The 24,003-nt window shown below is 44.2% G+C and overlaps 1 protein-coding gene across 2 annotated transcripts in view; it reads left to right on the forward strand.

The window, feature by feature from the left end:
• IRAK1 (interleukin 1 receptor associated kinase 1) overlaps window positions 1–24,003 on the forward strand; it is a 144,134-nt gene that overhangs the window by 93,732 nt on the left and 26,399 nt on the right. For both annotated transcript variants that reach the window (XM_073600246.1, XM_073600247.1), the window contains 5 exons: window positions 3,105–3,235; window positions 4,996–5,175; window positions 8,055–8,119; window positions 14,186–14,300; window positions 18,161–18,481. In XM_073600246.1, the coding sequence (XP_073456347.1) occupies window positions 3,105–3,235; window positions 4,996–5,175; window positions 8,055–8,119; window positions 14,186–14,300; window positions 18,161–18,481 (812 nt within the window). The remainder of the gene's footprint in view (window positions 1–3,104; window positions 3,236–4,995; window positions 5,176–8,054; window positions 8,120–14,185; window positions 14,301–18,160; window positions 18,482–24,003) is intronic.

The following is a 24,003-nucleotide window of genomic DNA, read 5'->3' on the forward strand; positions in this document are numbered from 1 at the left end:
TATCGCGCTGCTTCGAAAATTCACCAAATAAATATTATTTCAGTGACTTCAGTGCTTGTACCGATCGTATATCAAATAAATGAACATAAAAATATACTTTTTATATATTTTATCTTCTGAGCAGTATGACATCAATATTTACTTTTATTCATTATAGGTGTGGGAACACAAACTAGGTGTCAGCTGCAGCCTATTGTTTGCTTTAGTTCTTGTTTGTGTGGTTTGAACACTCACATGTACAGACCACCGATCGAGTCCACCTGTCAGTTGTTTAGACGGACCCGATCCGATCATCCATTGCCCTCTATGGAGCAGCAGGTGTCAATAGACCTGTGTCTATTGACACCCGCTGACCTCCTATTCGCTAAAAACAGACGGATAGGGATCCGCCCCCCATTAGTCTAGTGCAGTGATCTCCAAACTGTGACCCGTGGGCCAAATGCGGCCCTCTGCTTACCTTTATCCGGCCCTCTGCTTGCCTTTATACGGCCCTCTGGGCACCCTTCCCGCCAATGACACCAACAATGGGGCACCCTTCCTGCCAATGACACCAACAATGGGGAGCCCTTCCTCCCGATGATGCCAACAATGGGGCACCCTTCCTCCCGATGATGCCAACAATAGGGCACCCTTCCTCCCAATGACGCCAACAATGGGGCATCCTTCCTCCCAATGACGCCAACAATGGGGCATCCTTCCTCCCAATGACGCCAACAATGGGGCATCCTTCCTCCCAATGACGCCAACAATGGGGCATCCTTCCTCCCAATGACGCCAACAATGGGGCATCCTTCCTCCCAATGACGCCAACAATGGGGCATTCTTCCTCCCAATGACGCCAACAATGGGGCATTCTTCCTCCCAATGACGCCAACAATGGGGCATTCTTCCTCCCAATGACGCCAACAATGGGGCATCCTTCCTCCCAATGACGCCAACAATGGGGCATCCTTCCTCCCAATGACGCCAACAATGGGGCATCCTTCCTCCCAATGACGCCAACAATGGGGCATCCTTCCTCCCAGTGACGCCAACATTGGGCATCCTTCCTCCCAGTGACGCCAACAATGGGGCACCCTTCCTCCCAATGACGCCAACAATGGGGCACCCTTCCTCCCAATGACGCCAACAATGGGGCACCCTTCCTCCCAATGATGCCAACAATGGGGCACCTTTCCTCCCAATGACGCCAACAATGGGGCACCCTTCCTCCCAATGACGCCAACAATGGGGCACCCTTCCTCCCAATGACGCCAACAATGGGGCACCCTTCCTCCCAATGACGCCAACAATGGGGCACCCTTCCTCCCAATGACGCCAACAATGGGGCACCCTTCCTCCCAATGACGCCAACAATGGGGCACCCTTCCTCCCAATGACGCCAACAATGGGGCACCCTTCCTCCCAATGACGCCAACAATGGGGCACCTTTCCTCCCAATGACGCCAACAATGGGGTACCCTTCCTCCCAATGACGCCAACAATGGGGTACCCTTCCTCCCAATGATGCCAACAATGGGGTACCCTTCCTCCCAATGACGCCAATAATGGAGCACCCTTCCTCCCAATGACGCCAATGATGAGGCATTGTTTACTCCCTCTAAACAGGGCATTTTCTACCCTACTCTGAAGGACAATAAACTGGCCCCTTGTTTAGAAAGTTTGGAGACCCCTAGTCTAGTGGATCGGAGCGGATGGCTGTGGGATGTAAATGGACAGGCGGTCGGTCCATTTACATCCGACCACGGATAGAGGACAGTGGGCTGTGCCTGTGTCCGCTCTGCATAAGCGGAACAGACACAGAGCAGCCATCCGCCTTCTCAGCAAGGATCAGCGCACAGATTCCCCACTGAGCAGGCAAAGTCCGCTTTATGTGAAAAGGGCCTTAGGTTTGTGAGTTGTTTGTAATATTTAATCTGGATAGGTGGCAGAGCAGGAGTAAATTTTAAAGAGGATGTAAACTCCCCTGATTTGTTTGTACCTATAAGTCTATAATAAGGCTTACCTGTAGGTACTGTAAATATCTAATAAACTTGCACGGTTTAGAAGATATTTTCTGTATACGCTGCCGAAGACATCATCGGTGCATGTGCTCTAAACGAACTGCGACCTGTGCTGTTCTTCAGAGTTCTGTGCCGTGGCCGGCGGCTCCCACGTGCATGCACGGGAGTGACGTCATAGCAGCTCCGTCCACTCACAGCACCGGAGCCCGTGAACCCGGAAGAAACACCGGGGGAAGATGCCAGCCGTCTCAGCGGTGTGCGGGCACCGCTGGAGGGCTTCATGCTAAGGTAAGTATTTCATAATGAGCTAGTATGCGATACATTATGCCTTTGTCTTAACGGATTATTTTGGGGGTGGGGGGGGGGACTTAAAAATGAATTAGATGTATTCTGTAGAAATTAAGTTGTCTGTGATATTTTGCACTCAGAAGGAGCTGGGTCATTTAACAAACATTGGAACCACAGAAAGGAATCTAAAAGAGTGGTTGTATTTAACCCATTAGGCCCCAACAATAAACTCCTATCCCAGATCTCATGGCCTAATGGTGATTTGATTTTGGAAATATAATGGGGTTTCCCAAATTTTTACATCTCCTGTTATGTTCTTGTACAAGCAATATCTGCGCTGACATGACACCATGGTAACTGGATTAAGGTGACTTACCCATGCAGCTATAAGCCTGCATTCACACCTAAACAGTGTGTTTTCCTGCTGATTATAACGTTTTTTTTTCCTCAGGCGTTTTAAAGATCTGTTTTTGCACGCTTGTCAAGCTTCAGGTATTTTTTTCTGGCCTGGGCAATGGGAGGAGAGCAGCTCTATAGGAGGAGAGGAGTTCTTCAGGTTTAAAAAAATGTTTCATGCCTAAAAAAGTTTTTTTTCGTAATTTTTTTTTTTTTTTTTTTAAAGTGGAATGGAATTCTGCATGTCAAGTGTAAAGGGAAACAAGCAGAACAAAAACTTTCAAATGTGAATGGGGGGGTGCACACATTCATATAAATCATTTAGTTGTTCTGTGCAAAGCTTTTAGCAATTTTCGTATAGGAAACACAACAAGAATGCATATATATTTATTTGTTTTTTTTTTTTTTTTTATCTAGGACTCCCACTACCTTTTCCTGGACCCCCTCCACCACATCTGATAAGTGGCAGTGTGTGTCCGCCTCGTGCCCCAGGTTCAGACAGTAGCAGCAGCAGCAGCACTAGCAGTAATACCCATTCCTCTATACAAGTAAGTCTGCAGCATCTGACTGTGTAATCAGGCTCTATGCAGGAATGAGAGAACGTTATTTACTTCATCAGCCATCGAGAGATACAGGAATAGTAAGAAATTACAGACCGTTGGGTACTACTGCTGCCACCAAGGGGGTTCAAGGACACTGGCAGAACAAATTAATAGGAAGCAGCCCACTTTATAAGCCTGCCTCCAAACATCGTGCTGGTGTCCTAAGAATTTGTACTCCTTTTCCTCAGCTCTGCAAAAGAAAACCTTTTACGTGTTTTTTTTTTTCTTTTTTCCTACTGTTAAATCAACATTCCTGTTACTCCATGGATGATTTTGCTCTTCAATCAAGACTTCAGACACGCTGTTTGAGCTTGTTTTTATACAGCAGCTATCCAGATCAGCTAATCCTTGGTGCTGCCTTGGAAACTGTACCCGGACTCCATTGAAGATTGTGGGGCCTGCCTGTAAGGCGGTCCGTTTTCATCCGATCTCCCCATAGAGGAGAGCGGGACTCTGGCAGGTCCGTCTCTGCACAGTGAGAGGAGACGAACCTGTCATCCGCCTGCTCAGCAGGGATCAACAGAGCGATCCTCCGCTGAGCAAAGCGGAGTCCACTGGGTGGGCCGCCCGTGTAAATGGACCCTTATAGCTACAATAGGGTGGACCAACGCACTATTGAACCCTATAGACCAGGGATATGCAATTAGTGGACCTCCAGCTGTTGCAGAACTAAAAGTCCCATGAGGCATAGCAAGACTCTGACAGCCACAAGCATGACACCCAGAGGCATTATGGGACTTGTAGTTTTGCAACAGCTGGAGGTCAGCTAATTGCATATCCCTGCTATAGACTAAGACTGGGATGCCATTAAAGGTCATGTGCATTTAAAGGCGGACGTCCCAATACTTTTGGTAATATAGTGTATGCCCATAGCTGCAGTTAACTTCAACTGGCATTTCACAATCTCTTTTCAATAGAGGTTACTTTAACCATTAACTATGGCAGAGAGGTTTAATTGCTGGACTTTATAAATTAAAGGCAAATATAACATGTACCGTATATACTCGAGTATAAGTCGAGTTTTTCAGCACATTTTTTTGTGCTGAAAGTGCCCCCCTCAACTTTTACTCGAGTCAAGCACTTTTCTGCAGCAAAGCTGGGGTTCCTAGCACCAAGTGGCCCCGAGATACGGGGCCCCAAATTAGGTTCAGAAAATGTCATTCTCTGCTGCAGAAAAGTGCTTGACATTTTCTGAACTGATTTTTGGGGCGCTGTATCTCGGGGCCACTTGGCGCTAAAAATGCCAGCTTTGGATATTTTATGGTGCTGGGTTTGCACACCAAATTTGGGGTTCCTAGCACTAAGTGGCCCCGAGATACGGGGCCCCAAAGTCGGTCAACTGTGTCCATCTGTAGCAATGTAATTTCGGGACCCTTTGGGTTCAGAGACCTCAAATTTTGGCTGCCGCTAGGGGGCATCTAGGAACCCTTAAATACCGAGTTTGAAGTTTGGGGGACCTATGGCTGCAAATGGGCACAGTGAGGCTGCAAATGGGCATTGTTGACCCTCTTTTCTACTTACAGTAGCATAGTTTTTCCCATTTTTTTTGTGGTAAATTAGGGCCTCGACTTATACTCGGATCGACTTATACTCGAGTATATACGGTATTTGGAAATATAAGATGCCTAGCCCCCAATCCTATGCACACGTGTGTGTGTTATTTATATAACATCACTGTTCTTAATGGAATGTTATCTCTTCTCCAGGAATCTTTCCCCTCCGTTAGCATAGTAGAACCACCCAGGAATTTGAGGTGGAATTGTCAAGAGGTGGTGGAAGGTACAAAGAACTTCTCCCAGTCAATGCTGATCGGAGAGGGCGGCTTTGGCTGTGTGTATAAAGCAACCATCCGGAACACTGAATACGCAGTCAAGCGGTTGAAGCAGGTATGCTGTACCTTCAGCCATACAATAGCTACTTTGTGTGTGTGGTGTGTTTTAAAGTATATTTGCCAGGAGAGAAAACCGTAGACGGCCATTCTAAAAATTCCCTGGCTGTAATGTTGATGTTTAGTGCTCAATTCTTTTTGGTTGATTTACTAAAGAGAAATGCTCTGCACTTAGCAAATGCAGTTGCACTCAGCAAAAGCTCCAGAGCTCAGTAAATGAAGGGGCTCTGCTGACTTCCATCATCCAATCATTTGCAATCAAAAATGCAGTTTTTTAAAAATGTCCTTGCATGCCATTGGCTATTCTTTGCAGAGTAAAGCTTCACCTCACTTTACTAAGCTTTGCACTTGCAAAATGCACAGTCTATTTTCCTTCAGTAGATCAACTCTTATAAGTGACTAAGGTAAAGAATTCTGACTTTTCTCTGAGTTTCATTTGCTATGCGATTTTTACTTTCCCTTTCCATTTTTTTACATGCATGCTAAAATGCACGTTTATGATCTGAAAATTGACTAAAGTCCCTTTAAACTGTATAAACTTTATAAATTAAAAATGGTATTCTCAACATTTTTGTTGCACAATATTTGTTTACTAAATTTTATTATCAGTACATTTTCGTTTTTTTTGCAAAGAAACAATATGATATCCAAATTTTCCATTAAAGTGGTTGTAAAGGTAAACAAATTTTTACCTTTAATGCATTCACTGCCTTAAGATAAAAAAAAACTTGCCTGAACCCGATCTCGATCCAGCACTGTGCATGTCTGCAGCAGCTTTTCTTTCCTCTCCTCTGTCTAATAGGCTTGGCTGAGAGCAGCGGGAGCCATTGGCTTGGCCATTAAGCAGAGGACGGGACCGAGTCCTGCTGTCTTTGTCAATAGAGGTGGACAGCGAGGCTCGGGATCGAGCATGCACAAGTGCCCCTCATAGGAAGCGGCTTCCTATGGGGGCACTCGGCGGGGGGGAGGTGCAAGGAGCACCGGCGGGGGAGACCTGAGTAAAAGAGGATAGGAGCCATCTGTGCAAAACCATTACACAGAGCAGGTAATTGTAATATGTTTTGTTATTTTAATGAAAAGCTGTAAAGCTTTACAATCACTTTTAAATATAAAATATGACTGTGTCGAGTTAATGAGTACAAAATGGATTTATCCTCAAAATTGAGTGTGCTTATAAAATCAAGAAAAACTTTAATAAATTTGTAATTGGGTAATTCATTTACAATTCATCGAGTCAAACAAAATTAATGTCACAAAAAATGTTCTCTGTGTGTGTGTGTGTGTGTGTGTGTGTGTGTGTGTGTGTGTGTGTGAGGATACCTATTGCGTCACGTGAAAAATATTTAAAGGGGAGGTTCACCCACCCCACAAAAAATGAAGTGCTTGCTTCTGAATAGCAAGAAATGCCGGCATGCTATTAGTAAGGCTCCGGCCGAAACGCGTAAGAACTATAGAAGTAGCACTACTGTTAGTGCCAAATAAAGATTTGTAAGAAGAAGCAATCATGTGGCCGGCATTTCTTGCTATTTTGATGTTCATGGGACACAACAAACCTGAGCACAGATATTCAGCTCATTTCTTTACAATGGTGCGGTAGAGCTTGGGTGAGTCTTTGTCTACATCAGCATCTACAAATACTGCAGCTACTGACTTTTACTATATGGACACTTGCCTGTCCAGGGAGCCCACGATGTCGGCACTCCAGCCGCTCTTCGGATCGGCTGTTGGGTGCAGCCGCCTCCATTGCCAATAAGGGAACCCGGCAGTAAAGCTTTCGGCTTCACAGCCGATTCCCTACTGCACTTGTGCGAAGAGCGCTGCGCTTTCTAATTGGCCCGGTGGCAGAGGAAGGAGGAGCGGGGCTGAGCTTCGCCACAGCGCCATCTCTGGAGTTAGTGAAGGGGACCTGTCAAAAACAGGTCCCCGTTCCCCCCATCCCCCCTGAAAATCAGAGGGGGGAGGAGACGAGTAAGCGCAAGTTCCACTTTTGAGTGGAACTCCGCTTTAAGTACATGTGTTCCTTACTGCATGTATATGCATGTGAGGGCGTTATATATTTTTTTATGTTTACAAGTTTCCTATGTAGTAGTAAAGAACCAGTGACAAGTACTCTTTATTGAGATCACTTCTGATGCATTCTCTGCCTCCAACTAACAGAGATCTGGAATAAATTGTCCTTAATCGGCAGTTCAGCTGGCCGCTATCACTGGGATACTGAGCTTGTGAACCTGGAAGTGCTCAGAAGCACAAGCTTCTGGATTCACGTATTACAGCAGGAGATCATTGAATGGGAACTCCCCAGTCTGCTGTCACACTCCATTCCCAGTCACCCTGCAGTGGAAGCCCAGGGACCACAAAGGGAGGGAGGAGGTGGTGGCTTTACTGCTTTATCACTGTTTTAGTGACTTGGTGGCTCTACAACTACCCAGATCACTTCTACTAAATAATAGAAAACCGACATGTACAGTATATTTTATACCAAGGTTATGGTTTCTGTTGCTGCTTTAATAATCTGTATTTGTGGCACAGTGGCTAAGTGGTTAGCAGCACTGGGGTCGTCGTCTCGAATCCCAACCACGGCACTAACTGCCTGCAGTTTGCATGTTCTCTCTGTGCCTGTGGGGGTTTCCTCCGGGATACTCCGGTTTCCTCCTACACCCCAAAGACATGCTGGTAGGTTAATCAGCTCCTGTATAAATTGGCCCCTAGTATGTGTATGTATGTGAGTTTTGGGACCTTTCGATTGTAAGCTCCTCGAGGACAGGGACTGATGTGAATGTGCACTATATATGTAAAGTGCTGCATATATTCATGGCGCTGTATAAGTACCTGTAAGAAATAAATTAAAATCAAACTGGTTGTCTTATGTACTTTTAGGATTCCGAATTAGAATGGAGCACAGTGAAGAAGAGTTTCCATACGGAGATAGAGAAACTGACATGGTAAGAATGTTCTGTAGAATGCAGCCACAGCATTCTAGATTTTTTTTATTTTTTTTTTCTTGCGTCACGCTTTATTTGATCAAAGGGCATATAGAGAATCAATGAAAAAGGAAGTGTTTGCGATTTCACAGCCTCCTACACATTTGTTAAACATTATGTAATGATTATTCAAACACACAATTGCAAAGCCTTCATTAAAAACAGTGTAACTATAATAATAAAACAAGTTCTTTAGAATGACCCTGATCATGCCTCGTCTTTTCTGTATTACCTGTACTGTATGACGCAGGAGAGACAGAGATTACTAGACAGGAGAGTAATGAATAATAGGTGTTGAATAACCGGTCTCTAGTCAGTCCCACAGGGGTTAACTTCAGAGTATTGATCCACAGTGCCAGCAATATTTCCTCCTTAGAGAAGGTGCCTCTATGTCTGTACAATTTTTCAGTTTTAATGCATCATTAACTTTTAGAAACCAATCTCAATGGGTTGGCAAGGTGTCAGATTTTCAGATCTTAGACCTTTAGCTCATGTGCAATACACAAAAAAAGTAAAAGTATGTGTTTGTCTACAGCCAAGGGAGCCAAGCATCCCAAAATACATTCTAGTGGGTCTAAAGGGATTATAGTCGGGATCACCCTTCACCTATGGATAATAATGTCATTTAGAGCACTGCTGCTGCATAGTTTTAATTTTAACAGGCAGTAGTCCAGTCAATAAAGATTAGTACAGTGGAACCTTGGTTTGTGAGTAACGCGGTTAACAAGCGTTTTGAAAGATGAGCAACTTTTTTTTTTTTTTTTTAATTCTGACTTGGTTTGTAAGTGTTGACTTGCAAAATGAGCAGAATTCAAGCTAATGGGGTGTGCAGTACCACATTTGGCCAGAGGTGCAGGGGCGCCAGTGACACTCGGAACGGTTCGGAACCGTTCGGAAATGCTCGGAACCACTCGGAAATACTCCATTCCCGAGTGTTTCCGAGCCTTTCCGAGTTCAGCCGAGCTGTCCCTGAGTATTTCCGATGCTCTCCCCCCACCTCTGACCACATGCGGTATTGCATGCAATAGAATTCAACGCGGAATGAACTATCTTCGTTTCCATTGAAACGCACTTTGAATGACAATTGCGCGGTCATGCTACACTGTACTCAAACAAATTTTTTATCATTTTGTTCCCACAAATAGAGCTTTCTTTTGGTGGTATTTGATCACCTCTGTGGTTTTTATTTTTTGCGCAACAAATAAAAAAAGACCGAAAATTTCGAAAAAAAAACAAGTTTTTCTTTGTTTCTGTTAAAATTTTTTGTAAATAAGTACGTTTTCTCCTTCAATGACGGGCACTGATATGGCTGCACTGACGGGCACTGATACGGCGGCACTGATGGGCACCAATGAGGTGGCACCAATGAGGTGGCACTGATAGGCGGCACTGATGGGCACTGATAGGTGGCACTGGTATGCGGCACCGATGGGCACTCATAGGTGGCACCGATGGGCACTCATAGGCGGCACTGATGGGCACTCGTAGGTGGCATTGATTGGTACATATGGGTGGCACTGATGTGTGGCACTGATGGGCACTGATAGGTGGGCACTGATGGACACAGATGGGCAATGACAGGTGGCACTGATAAAACATATTGGGGGCATTGCTGGGCAGATCGGAAACATAATGGTGCCAATCAGGGCACTGATTGGCACTGATTGGCACAGATTGGGCACATGTGAATGGCCATGGGGTACATACCTGGTTATCCACATGTTGCCCCTTCCCTGGTGGTCCTAGTGGCGATCCCTGGTGGTCCAGTGTGGTGATCTGAGGGGGGCTGCGCTGATAAATAATCAGCGCAGACCCCCCCTGTCAGGAGAACCGCCGATCGGCTCTCCTCTACTCGAATCTGTCAGACGCGAGTGAGGAAAAGCCGATCAACGGCTCTTCCCATTGACAGCATGATCAGCCGTGATTGGGCAGGCTGACACACCGCTCCACCGATCGCCGCGATGCGCGCCCCTTGGGGTGCGCGGCGGCATGTTATCCTGCTGGACGTCATATGACGCCCAGTCAGGATAACAGAACCACTTCCCGGACATCAATCCGCTATAGGGCGGGCGGGAAGTGGTTAAAACAACAACATTCATACTTCCACTGAAATCCACTATACCTGCTTAGTTTTAGTTTTGGGGTTTACAACCTGGCCATGCAGTTTAGTTAGTCCAAGTCTGTCTGTGGTAAAGACTGATCCTATCCAGTGTTAATTTTGTTGACAAAAATATTTTTGTCAGCTGCATGTTTTCAGCAGGGACGTGCAGTCAGGGGAGGCAGATGAGTCTCTGCCTCACCTGCCATGAACGTAAAAAAAAATTTAAAAAGATCGAGCTTCGAGGGTCGTAGCATGGCGGCCTGGGGTCACAGAGACCCCAAATTTGTCAGAGGCACTGAGCTCAATGGACAGCTTGGAATCTTGGACCAAAGGTAAAGTACCAAGCTGTCCAATAAAAATGCTGCAGTGGAGGCACGCCTCTCACTGTAGTGTCATAGAAGGGGGCGTATGTCTAAAAGACAAATGCTCCTTCCCAGCCCTCTTAACTAGAAGGAAAAAGCATGGGTTTATGTGTATAAGATTTACCCACAATCCCATATTTTTCTCACGCAGTTAAGAGGGAGAATGAGAATCTGCTGCTGTTGAAAAGATACTGTTTTAATCAAGCTAAATCGTGTACTATTATGATATATGTTATAAGATCATTTATTATTTATCTATTTACTGTGAAATTACTGGTTGGAATTTATAACTTCAAACTTTAGTAACTTGTCCGTTAAGCCACCTGCTTGAGTACAGTTTTTGATAATATAGTAAATTCCCTAAAAACAATATATAATAATTATTTGTATAGTACTTATGGTAATTAACCCCTTGCCAATTCTGACACTTCTCTCCTACATGTAAAAATCATAATTTTTTTGCTAGAAATTACTCAGAAACCCCAAACACATATATATATATATATATATATATATATATATATATATATATATATATATTTTTTTTTTTATATATATATATATATATATATATATATATATATATATATATATATATATATATATATATATATATATATATATATATATATATATTTTTATATATATATATATATATATATATATATATATATATATTTATATATATAGAGAGAGAGAGAGCGCTGGGGCTTTAACGGATAGGCAGAGATCCAAGGAAAGCGGAAGTTCAGGTGGGTACTGCAGGTTTTAGTCAACTAAAATGGGACTAAAACAATTCAGATGACTAAAATACAACCAATCTTGTCAAGATCCTTTGTCTCTGTAATTAAAGTGGTTGAAATTGATGGAAAATTGTGCATTGCCGGTGTAAGATTATTCTTCATTAACTAGTTATAACGTTATTTTGACTTGTACAGTAAAACCTTGGTCTGAGAGTATTTATGTAGTTTTTGCCCGACTGAGGGTAGACACCTAAAATTACGCACCTCATCCCAAGAAGTCGTTTATTCAAAAAAGGAAAAGGTCTGGGAAGGGACAATAATGGAAACGAGACGGATATATATAAAAAATACAAAATGTTTTTATTACAGACAAATGCTAAAACCAATAACAGGACATGGTAAGTCATTGGGTTTTATAGAATATCCCCTTGGTCTGAGAGCATTTTGCAAGACAAGCAAGATTTTTAAATCAATTTTGACTTGCTATACAAGCAATGTCTTGATATACAAGTAGCGTCATCCCACAACGGAGTATAAAAGAGAAGAGAGGAGCCTCTAAGTGTAGCAATATGGTTACATTTTATGAAGATACAGCATTTAGCAACTCACATGGTTGATGATTAAAACAGGCACATCTAAGTATGCAGGCATCCGGGGTAAAGCCGTCCACATAAACCATCCTCCGCACCGCCATCAAAGTCATCCCTTCCGTGCTGCACTCCACGAGCGATTCTAGCCTCGCTTTCAGATCACTCTACTGCAGGGTGGTCTTCCCGGTTATGATTGCAGACTGACAGCGGTGAGAGTCGGCAGTAAAGAGGACGGTCTATGTGGACAGCTTTACCCCGGATGCCTGCATACTTAGATGTGCCTCTTTTAATCATCAACCATGTGAGTTGCTAAATGCTGTACCTTCATTAAATGTAACCATATTGCTACACTTAGAGGCGCCTCTCTTCTCTTTTATACTCTGGAGCTCCTGCTGGATTTTGCTTCTCAATATTACATAGTTACATAGTTACATAGCTATTAAGGTTGAATAAAGACACCAGTCCATCCAGTTCAACCTGAGTGAGTACACACTCACATCAGTCCCTACCCTCAAGGAGTTCACAATCCAAGGTCCCCAACTCATATTCATATACTAGGGCCAATTTTTGGACAGAAGCCAATTAACCTTCCAGCATGTCTTTGGAGTGTGGGAGGAAACCGGAGTACCCGGAGGAAACCCATGCAGACACAGGGAGAACATCCAAACTCCAGGCAGGTAGTGTCGTGGTTGGGATTCGAACCAGCGACCCTTTTTACTGCTAGGTGAGAGTGCTACCCACTACACCACTGTGCCGCCTTCTGCTTCTAATTCCCTTGTGGAGGCTTCCATTTGTGGATGGACATTTTATGGTTACACAACCTGGTCACATCGCTATAATCTTTTTTTATATGGACTATAAACTGAAGGATTTATGAATAAATAGTTGTGGAATGAATCATTTGAGTTTCCATTATTGCTTATGGGGAAATTTTGTTTTGATATACAAGTGCTTTGTATTACAAGCATGTTTCTGGAACGAATTCTGCTCCCAATCCAAGGTTTTACAGTATTATGTTTAACTAGGTGTAAACTTAGGGCACAGGGGGTAACCCCAATACTGCCTTTAATTTTGGTGTCTCATTTACAAAAAGGCGTTATTGTGCTTGTAAATAACATATAGTATGATCACTATTTAAAGTGGTGGTAAATCCTAAAAAAAAAAAACAAAAAAAAAAAAAACCTGCAAGACAAAGGCATAATGAGCTAGTATGCATAGCATACTAGCTCATTATGAATTGCTTACCTGAGATCGAAGCCCCCACAGCGATCCTCGTTCACCTTTCCTGGTGGCCGACATTGCTCCTGGGGGTTACTTCCGGGTATTGCGGCTCCGGCGCTGTGATTGGCTGCAGCCGCGATGACGTCACAACAGCACAGTCTAACTGAAGCAACGGCGCGTACATGCTATTGCTTCAGTTTGCTTAAGTGCGCATGTGCCGATGTCTTCGGCACATGCAAATACAGGGGATATCACCTAAACCGTGCAGGTTTAGGAGATATCCAGCTACAGGTAAGTCTAATTATCGGCTTACCTGTAGCAAAAAGTGATTGTAAAGGGTTTAAAACCACTTTAATGAAACAAATTACAGAATAAAATGTATACTTTTAGCATTAGTAACACTATATTTTATCCTAACCCTGATCTAAGCAGAAAAGTGTATTTTTATTTGGCTGCATAGTTTGTAGTTTTATATGTCTCTTGTCTGTAGATCACTATGTTTGCAAGGCTTGCTTGTCCTGAAAAAGGATGACTTATATAATACTTTGTTATTTTAGGTAATCACTAAGTTACTCCTGAATAAACCAGCCCAGAGCAGACATTGCTTTGGCCCTCAGGGGCTATACAGGAGCAAAAGCTGAAGTGGTGAATCTGTTTTCATTTTTTTTTTTTTTTTCTCCAAACCGTGACTAACAAGATAAACTAAAAAAGAAAACATTTCTGGAAATATATAATGTAAAGTTTTTTGTGACTAAGTGAAATAATGGTAATTTTCAGAGCGAACAGAGCATGAAGCGTCTGTGTTGGTGAAGTTCCCTTTTGAGGTTAAATTTGGATACCGCTGTACAGTTTGACTTCCTGGAAAACACGTCGATGGTTATAATTAAATCGTTAAACTAATGATGATTGCAGTTTTGTGTCACTGATCCGTATTTTGCAATTTTGCGGCTATGCTGACACGTGATGGTGTATTAATCATCTTACACTGATTTTTTGTGGTTTCCCTGCAGTCTCCGTCACCCAAACATTATTGACCTGGCTGGTTACTGCATGCAGGGAGAGGAGTACTGCCTTATTTATCTGTTTCTACCAAATGGCTCTTTGGAAGATCGACTGCAACTCCAGGTATGACCAGCAGGGCGGGGCTACTTGGTATCAGAATCCATTATAATAGAGCGGGCATCACTAAATGGCGGTCCGCGGCTGCTGTTCTTTCCGGACCGCTGCAAATGCGCCATTTAGTCACCACTTTTGTCTCCAGCCTCCTCCGCTGCCATTAGCAGAGTAGAGAGGAGCAGGAGGCGGGACATTTCTGGACTGGGAGGCGGGGCCAGCACTGTGTGGAGAAAGGTAGCTCCCCGTCACGTTAATCAGGAGGTGATTGGCTGCTAGGAGGCGGTCCTAGCAGCCAATCACCCGTTCGCTAATATGAAAAGTTAACCCGTCAGCTCCCGCGCCCCACCCAGTGCTGCTGTGCCTTCAGATTAGGATTGTCCCGCCTCCTCCTCTCCGCTCTGTGAAAGGTAGGAGAGTGAAGGGAGGAAAAAGACATGGAACTGAAGGATGGGGAACGGAGGAAGGGCGGGCAGTGCTGTGTGTGGGGGGGATATGTAAAGGGGGGGCAATACTGTGTGTGAGGGATATGTAAAGGGGGCAATAATGTGTAGGGGGATATGTAAAGGGGGCAATAATGTGTTGGGGATATGTAAAGGGGGCAATAATGTGTAGGGGGATATGTAAAGGGGGCAATAATGTGTTGGGGATATGTAAAGGGCCAATAATGTGTGGGGGGATATGTAAAGGGGGCAATAATGTGTGGGGGATATGTAAAGGGGACAATGCTGTGTGGGGGGGGGATATGTGAAGGGGGGCCAATCCTGTGGGGGGGGGGATATGGGAATGGGGGGCAATGCTGTGTGGGGGGATATGTGAATGGAGGAGCAATGCTGTGTGGGGGGGATATGTGAAGGGAGGGGCAATGCTGTGTGGGGGGGGATATGTGAATGGGGGCAATGCTGTGTGGGGGGATATGTGAAGGGGGCAATTTTGTGTAGGGGGGGATATGTGAAGGGGGTAATGCTGTGTGTGGGGGATATGTGAAGGGAGGGGCAATGCTGTGTGGGGGATAGGTGAAGGGGGTAATTCTGTGTGGGGGATATGTGAAGGATATCTGGGGGATAGGTGAAGGGGGCAATGCTGTGTGGGGGGGGATAGGTGAAGGGGACATGCTGTGTGGGGGGATAGGTGAAGGGGCAATGCTGTGTGGGGGGGGATAGGTGAAGGGGACATGCTGTGTGGGGGGGTAGGTGAAGGGGACATGCTGTGTGGGGGGATAGGTGAAGGGGCAATGAAGGGGCAATGCTGTGTGGGGGGATAGGTGAAGGGGGTAATGCTGTGTGGGGGGATAGGTGAAGGGGACATGCTGTGTGGGGGGATAGGTGAAGGGGCAATGCTGTGTGGGGGGGGATAGGTGAAGGGGCCATGCTGTGTGGGGGGATAGGTGAAGGGGACATGCTGTGTGGGGGGATAGGTGAAGGGGCAATGCTGTGTGGGGGGGTAGGTGAAGGGGACATGCTGTGTGGGGGGATAGGTGAAGGGGCAATGCTGTGTGGGGGGATAGGTGAAGGGGGTAATGCTGTGTGGGGGGATAGGTGAAGGGGGTAATGCTGTGTGGGGGGGATGTGTGAAGGGGCAATGCTGTATCTGTGGGATATGTGAAGGGGGGCAATGCTGTGGTGGGGAAGATGTGAAGGGGACAAGCAGCTGCACACAAAATGAAGTGCTGCACAGAAAACGTGCAGGGGTACCATTGACTCTTAAATGCACTGAAATACAAGCTGCAATTTTCTGCACATGGAAATTGCATGGTACAAATGCACCATGCGGTTTCCATGCGGCTGCATTTTTAAAAAGGTGCCAGGACCTTTTCCCAGCAGAAAACGCAGGCACAGCAGCCCATTCAAATTAATGGACTGTCGTACCTGCACACTTGGGCTGTGATGTAAAGAATCGGAGTTATCGCACAAAACTGCGATTCGGACCTCGGCCGGAAGAAAATTTTACTAATCGGACCTCCATGAATTTTAATTCAGTACCCCTATAATAGAGAATAAAAGAGCCATTCTACCTAAAACGTGTCTAAACCCAAAATGTAATATACTACAAATTTTTTTATGTCACTCAATATTTGCGCAACGGTTTATCAAATCTATATTTTCAGGATAAAAAAACACCAACATTTTATTGCACACAAACACAATTTAATCCCCATTTTTTGTAAACAAATAAATAAATAAAGATGATAAAATATTGAGTACATAGATATCAAATTTGTCAGCCTTAAAGCTATGTGTGCCACAAAATGGCGAAAAATTACCAAACCTCAGATTATCAGGTAGTGCTTTAAATGCCTTTACAGCTCATTAGTTTATATATAAATGAAAATTTTTGAATTCTTACACTTGGTCTTATGTTCATGGCAACATATAACATGTGGAGCAATTGTTTATATACATGTGCGCACCTTATGCATGTACTTGCATTTGTGGGTGTGCAGGGGGTGATGGGAGCTTTAAAAAAAATGTTTAAATGTATTTTTTATTTTTTTTTTATTTTACTTTATTGCTATCACAAGGGGGCTAATGAGCCTCTTATGTGATAGCTTTAGGCAGATGATGAGTGCTCTCTATGGAGACATCAGGGGAAGACATTTGTGGGCGTCCACAGGGTGACGGGAGATTTTAATTTTTTTTTTTTTTATTATAAATTTTTTTTATTATAATTTTTTTTTTTCAGTTTAACTTTATTGCAGTCACATGGGGGGGCTAACAAGCTTGTTATGTTTATAGCTTTGGGCAGGTGCCAGGTATTCTTAGAACTCTAATGTCTTCAACTCTGTGTTCTGGTGGCAGCAGTAGAATTGTATAATCTCCTTCTCTTTCACTTCTGGTAACAATGGTCACCAGGAGAAATGGAGAGCACAAATCTTCCAAAGGAGGACACAGATGACAATAAAAACCTGACAGTTAGGTAGGTCTCCACAGTAAACAGTTTATGAAAAATCTTACCCCAACACTTGCAGCTTACAATTTTTAAGGCTACTGGGTGCTGCTCTCTCAGTGCTGCTTCCCTGAACTTCTGGTTTTGCACAAGGAATAGTTTTTTTTTTTTAACAAGAGGGCACATGGAATAGTTACTAGTGGACAGTGCAGTCTGGAATCAGTCTGTTCGTTTGGAGCAGGGGGGAGTACCTTGCTAAGTTAAGCTATGGGGCTGTGTTTCTATTGATGTACACAGTGTAGGGAGATTGAAAATTAGAAATGGCCTCCAGAGAACAGTGGTAATGTGATAAAATCAATTAAGGGTTGTACCATCATCCAGAAATTTTAGAGATAAAGGGGTTGGGAGTCTGGTTCCCAGCCAGGTATTTACCAAGGAGCTAAGGGGCAACTGGACTATCTCAGTACAGTATAGTAAAGGTAGATTCACATATATGAGCAATCAAATAAATACATGGACCGTCATCTATGTTTTAATTCATTATTGTTATCTGTGTTATATATTTTGTACTAATAAAGTTTTGTATTAATCTTTTTAAATGATTGCTCATATATGTGAATCTACCTTTACTATACTGTACTGAGGTAGTCCAATGGCCCCTTATCTCCTTGGTGAGTACCTGGCTGGGAACCAGACTCCCAACCCCTTTATCTCCACAGTGTAGGGAGACACAGCTCTAGTCCCTGCATGCAAGGGCGGCCCCAAAGGATGCTGCAAGAAAAAGGAGCCACCCTGAAAACCTGGGGCCGCAGTCGTGACACCAGCTTAATCTGCATCATGGGCAACAAATAAAAAAAAAGATAAACAAGCTTTCATACTTAGTAAGTGATTCAATCAACTGCTGAAAGTGCTTAGAAACTGAGGGTTTATTATCACTTTAAGCGATGGTCTTTGTCTGTGTTTGTTATAACATTTGTCTTTCGCAGGGCAGTTTTCCAACCCTCTCGTGGAAGCAGCGTCTGAGCATCATGCAGGGCGCTGCTTGTGGGATTCAGTTCTTGCACACCTGCCAACCTAGCATCATCCATGGAGACATCAAGAGTTCCAACATCCTCTTGGACCAGGCCTTGGTGCCCAAAATAGGGGACTTCGGCCTTTCTCGATTCAGTCGGTACACGTGTGATGCAGGCAAAAGCCGCACTTTGGCACGAACCAGCACTGTGAGGGGTACGCTGGCGTACCTACCCGATGAGTATGTGAAAATGGGGAAGCTTACTTTTGAACTGGACACTTACAGCTTTGGAGTGGTGAGTAATGGTCTTTCCTGACATACAGAGGCACGACTTCATATCTCTATCTCCACTGCTCTTCATATCTCTATATAGCTGTGTTCATATTTAGCTTCTGGGTCCCATGCTGATTGGCCAGCCTGATGCATTGTGAATACAGGAGGTGGCCGTCCAGCACAGGCACCATTCAGAGAATGCTTTACGTTTTCTGAATCCATGCAAAGCTTTCTCTGATTGAATGAGGTGGAGAGGCGGGTGGTGACGTCATGGTCTCCAACTCATCTAATCAGAGCATTTTGCATGGATTCGAAGAATGCAGAACATTCTATGAATAGTGCCTATGCTGAGCAGCTGACCTCCTGTGTTCAGAAAGCAGCAAGCCAGCCATTTAGCATGCAGCTTCCATTCAGAAGCCGGTGAAGATCACTGGAGTTAGTGTCTTCATTAGTTTTTTCCAGCTTCCAGGGGCATCAGTCAGGTATGGTATATACATACACTGTTTCCCCGAAAATAAGACTTAGCGTGATTGTGGGTGATGGCTGCAATATAAGCCCTACCCCCCAAATAAGCCCTAGTTAAAGTCCTTGTAGATCTTATTTTCAGGGTAGGGCTTATTTTCGGCGAAACAGGGTAGGGCTTATTTGGGGGGTAGGGCTTATATTGGAGCCATCACCGACAATCACGCTAGGTCTTATTTTCAGGGAAACAAGGTAGTTACATTGGTCCAAGCTGGACTAAAGTATGTAAGTAAAAATATACCATACCTAATTCATTTTTTATTGTTTACAAATTTCTGGCATTATTTAACTACTTGACCTCCGGAAGGTTTACCCCTCCTTTAGGACCAGGCCATTTTTTGCGATACGGCACTGTGTTACTTTACTGTCAGTCAGCATCGCTCCTGCTCTGCTCCTCCACGCTCATTGGGGCGCTGAGCCGTGGAGGGGCGGGGAGCGGCCGTCTCAGCGACTCGCTGAGACTGCCATCAGTCCAGGTAGCTGGCGGATCCAGACTTGGGAAGTCAGGATGACGCGCGGCCATAACTGATGGCAGTGACGTCGGCGGAGAGCGGCCTTCAGATCGCTCTCCGCTAAAAACGGGTCACGGGAGTGCAAAACAAATTGCACTCCTGTGACCCACAGGAGAAGCCCAGCCTAAAAAGCTCAGGCTGGACTTCTCCTTCTAGCTGACAATTACACGGTCATGCAACACTGAACCCAAATAAAATTTATCAAAATTTTTTTCCCCACAAATAGAGCTTTCTTTTGGTAGTAATTGATTACCACTGCGTTTATTTTTTTTGGGGGGGGTGGTTTGGCTATAAACAAAGACCGACCATTTTGAATAAAAAATCCAATATTTTTTAATTTCTGCTATAAAACATATCTGATTAAAAAATGTAAAAAATCAAATTTCTTCATAAATTTAGGCCAATATGTATTCTGCTAGATATTGTTTGTACAAAAAAATCCCAATAAGCGTATATTGATTGGCTTGCGCAAAAGTTATAGCGTCTACAAACTATGGGATATATACTGGAATTTTTATTTATTTTTTATGCTAGTAATGGTGGCGATCAGCGACTTATGGCAGGACTGCGATTTTGCGGCGGGAAATCTGACCCTAACTGACACTATGTGGGAAACCGTGACACTAATACAGTGATCAGTGTTAAAAATATGCACGGTCACTGTAATAATTATGCTGGCTGGGAAGGGGTTAAACTTCTAGGAACGAGTAAGGGGTTAAATGTGTGCCTAGCCAGTGTTTTTGTGTACTATGTGTGCTGCTTTTACTAAAGGATGTGATGGATTTTACTCCCTGCCTAGCAGGGAGAGAAAATTAATCACGTCCTCCCTGTCAGGATAGAGCTCTACATTGTTTACATATGCAGAGCTTTGTCCAGCCTCTCTCCCCAACGCTTGGCAGGTGCCAACAGACATCCATTCGCTGGCACCCGCTGATCGGCTTCTGCTGCGACTAATCGGGCCGCACCCCAGGGGCGGCCCATGCATTGTGGGCGCACGGGTGCCGCCCTCCCTATCCATGCGCCCGGCCCCTTTCAGGACGCCAGACACATGAACTTCTACAGCGGGGGTGACTTTTTTGACGCACCTGATTAGAGCCAGAGGTTCTAATAGGCTTCAAAATAGGGTGGGCTCGGGGCACAGAGAGTGCACCCTGATCCCACCCAATTGTGTTATCATAGCAAATAAATTTTCGCTATTTTCACACTACAGTTACTCCCCGGCAATCAGGAGGCAGGTCAGTGAGACCTGTTTCCCAATTCGCCGAAGCGCCAGGCGATTCTATTGGATGCCTAGTGCTGTGGAAAAGGAGACACTGGAGCCGGACCGGTCGCTGCCCGGAGGACACGGGTGGAGAGGAGGACACAGCCCGCCACATAGTAAGTGCTGGGTGGGGGGGTTATGCGCTGGCTGACAGTGCCGCAAGCCCCGCAATTGCCCCCCTGGAGAAGCGGCGGGGAGGGGGGTGCATCAGTGCTGCGCTGCCCGGAGGGGGGGGGGTAGTGCTGGTTGTTTGCTATCCCCCCAGAAGAAAACCCCACCGGCTGCCACTGGCACACCCTTAGGCATGAGTGCAGAATCACGTGTGTGTGTGTATGTACAGTGGGGACGGAAAGTATTCAGACCCCCTTAAATTTTTCACTCTTTGTTATATTGCAGCCATTTGCTAAAATCATTTAAGTTCATTTTTTTCCCTCATTAATGTACACACAGCACCCCATATTGACAGAAAAACACAGAATTGTTGACATTTTTGCAGATTTATTAAAAAAGAAAAACTGAAATATCACATGGTCACAATCACAAGTATTCAGACCCTTTGCTCAGTATTTAGTAGAAGCCCCTTTTGATCTAATACAGCCATGAGTCTTTTTGGGAAAGATGCAACAAGTTTTTCACACCTGGATTTGGGGATCCTCTGCCATTCCTCCTTGCAGATCCTCTCCAGTTCTGTCAGGTTGGATGGTAAACGTTGGTGGACAGCCATTTTTAGGTCTCTCCAGAGATGCTCAATTGGGTTTAAGTCAGGGCTCTGGCTGGGCCATTCAAGAACAGTCACGGAATTGTTGTGAAGCCACTCCTTCATTATTTTAGCTGTGTGCTTAGGGTCATTGTCTTGTTGGAAGGTAAACCTTCGGCCCAGTCTGAGGTCCTGAGCACTCTGGAGAAGGTTTTCGTCCAGGATATCCCTGTACTTGGCCGCATTCATCTTTCCCTCGATTGCAATCAGTCGTCCTGTCCCTGCAGCTGAAAAACACCCCCACAGCATGATGCTGCCACCACCATGCTTCACTGTTGGGACTGTATTGGACAGGTGATGAGCAGTGCCTGGTTTTCTCCACACATACCGCTTGGAATTAAGGCCAAAAAGTTCTATCTTGGTCTCATCAGACCAGAGAATCTTATTTCTCAGCATCTTGGAGTCCTTCAGGTGTTTTTTAGCAAACTCCATGCAGGCTTTCATGTGTCTTGCACTGAGGAGAGGCTTCCGTCGGGCCACTCTGCCATAAAGCCCCGACTGGTGGAGGGCTGCAGTGATGGTTGACTTTCTACAACTTTCTCCCATCTCCTGACTGCATCTCTGGAGCTCAGCCACAGTGATCTTTGGGTTCTTCTTTATCTCTCTCACCAAGGCTCTTCTCCCCCGATAGCTCAGTTTGGCCGGACGGCCAGCTGTAGGAAGGGTTCTGGTCGTCCCAAACGTCTTCCATTTAAGGATTATGGAGGCCACTGTGCTCTTAGGAACCTTAAATGCAGCAGAAATGTTTTTGTAACCTTGGTCAGATCTGTGCCTTGCCACAATTCTGTCTCTGAGCTCTTCAGGCAGTTCCTTTGACCTCATGATTCTCATTTGCTCTGACATGCACTGTGAGCTGTAAGGTCTTATATAGACAGGTGTGTGGCTTTCCTAATCAAGTCCAATCAGTATAATCAAACACAGCTGGACTCGAAGGTGTAGAACCATCTCAAGGATGATCAGAAGAAATGGACAGCACCTGAGTTATATTATTATTATTATTATTATTATTCAGGATTTATATAGCGCCAACAGTTTACGCAGCGCTTTACAATATAAAAAGGGAGACAATACAGTTATAATATAATACAATACAATACAATACAATAGGATTAAGAGGGCCCTGCTCAGAAGAGCTTACAATCTAATATATGAGTGTCACAGCAAAGGGTCTGAATACTTAGGACCATGTGATATTTCAGTTTTTATTTTTTAATAAATCTGCAAAAATGTCAACAATTCTGTGTTTTTCTGTCAATATGGGGTGGGGAAAAAAAATGAACTTAAATGTTTTTAGCAAATGGCTGCAATAAAACAAAGAGTGAAAAATTTAAGGGGGTCTGAATACTTTCCGTCCCCACTGTATATGTGTGTATGTATATATATGTGTGTGTGTGTATATATATATATATATATATATATATATATATATACCTGATCCTGCGCAAAATGGCCCTCAAGTAAATCTGCTATGGGGCAGTCATTAAGTGGTTAGATATCAATTTTCTAAATGGTGTTTCTGTCGTATTTCAGGTTGTCATTTTGTCAGTAAAAAAAAAAAAAGGAGGCTGTTTAGAGTTGGCACCCCTGGTCATGAGTTTTAGATTGATTTTTCAACCTCTTGTGTAGCGGAAACTTTTAGGGAGGCCAACATATATTTTGTAGCACTTCCGCATTCTGTGTTGCATTTTTTTTGCTATCCCCGGGTGATCTCCGATGTTATGAATTCCTGCTCCCCCTAGTGGTAAAAAAAAGTTTCTTCTCCATGCTAAATTACAAATTGCTAAAAAGTTGGGTAATAAACATTAAACTTTTTATGATCATTTCCTTTGCATGCACTGCACACTGCACGTTTACCTAGCGGGCAGAAGGGAGGGCGGTCTGAAAGGAAGTTTAGCCAACTAAAGACATATTTCCGGTGTATTTTTTTATTGCTCAATGAAAATCCTTAGTCATATTTGGTGTCAGGCTTACATTCACATTTAGCCTATCATCTGTATTCTTTGCTGCTTCTAAATCCACATTTCTATCACCGTTTCAGGCTGCATGTGAAATCAGTCAGTATACCTAGATGTTGTTGGATGTAGGATGGATGGGTCTGCTGTATGAAGCCTGTGCTGGATCATTCCTCATTTACTGCATCACTGATCAGATCCAAACTTCCATGTCCGCTTTGTATGTTGTTGGTGGTCGTGACCAACATTTTCATTAGACAAGTGGGTGTGTTTGGTGACTCCTCTCTTGCATTAAAACATGAAGTGGACTGGCGCATTGCAGGAAATGCTGGGTGAAAAACGTCAGCCGCATTTTTTATTTGTAGTATACCTTGAAGTAGCCACTTCAGCTCCAGAAGGTTTTACCCCCTTCATGCCCAGGCCATTTTTTGCTATTCGGCACTGCACTACTTTAACTGGTAATTGCACAGACATGCAACACTGTACCCAAATTAATATTATATTTTTTTTTTCACACAAATAGAGCTTTCTTTTCATGGT

Source organism: Aquarana catesbeiana, linkage group LG09, assembly GCF_042186555.1.
Source record: "Aquarana catesbeiana isolate 2022-GZ linkage group LG09, ASM4218655v1, whole genome shotgun sequence".
In the NCBI taxonomy this organism is placed as follows: Eukaryota; Metazoa; Chordata; class Amphibia; order Anura; family Ranidae; genus Aquarana; species Aquarana catesbeiana.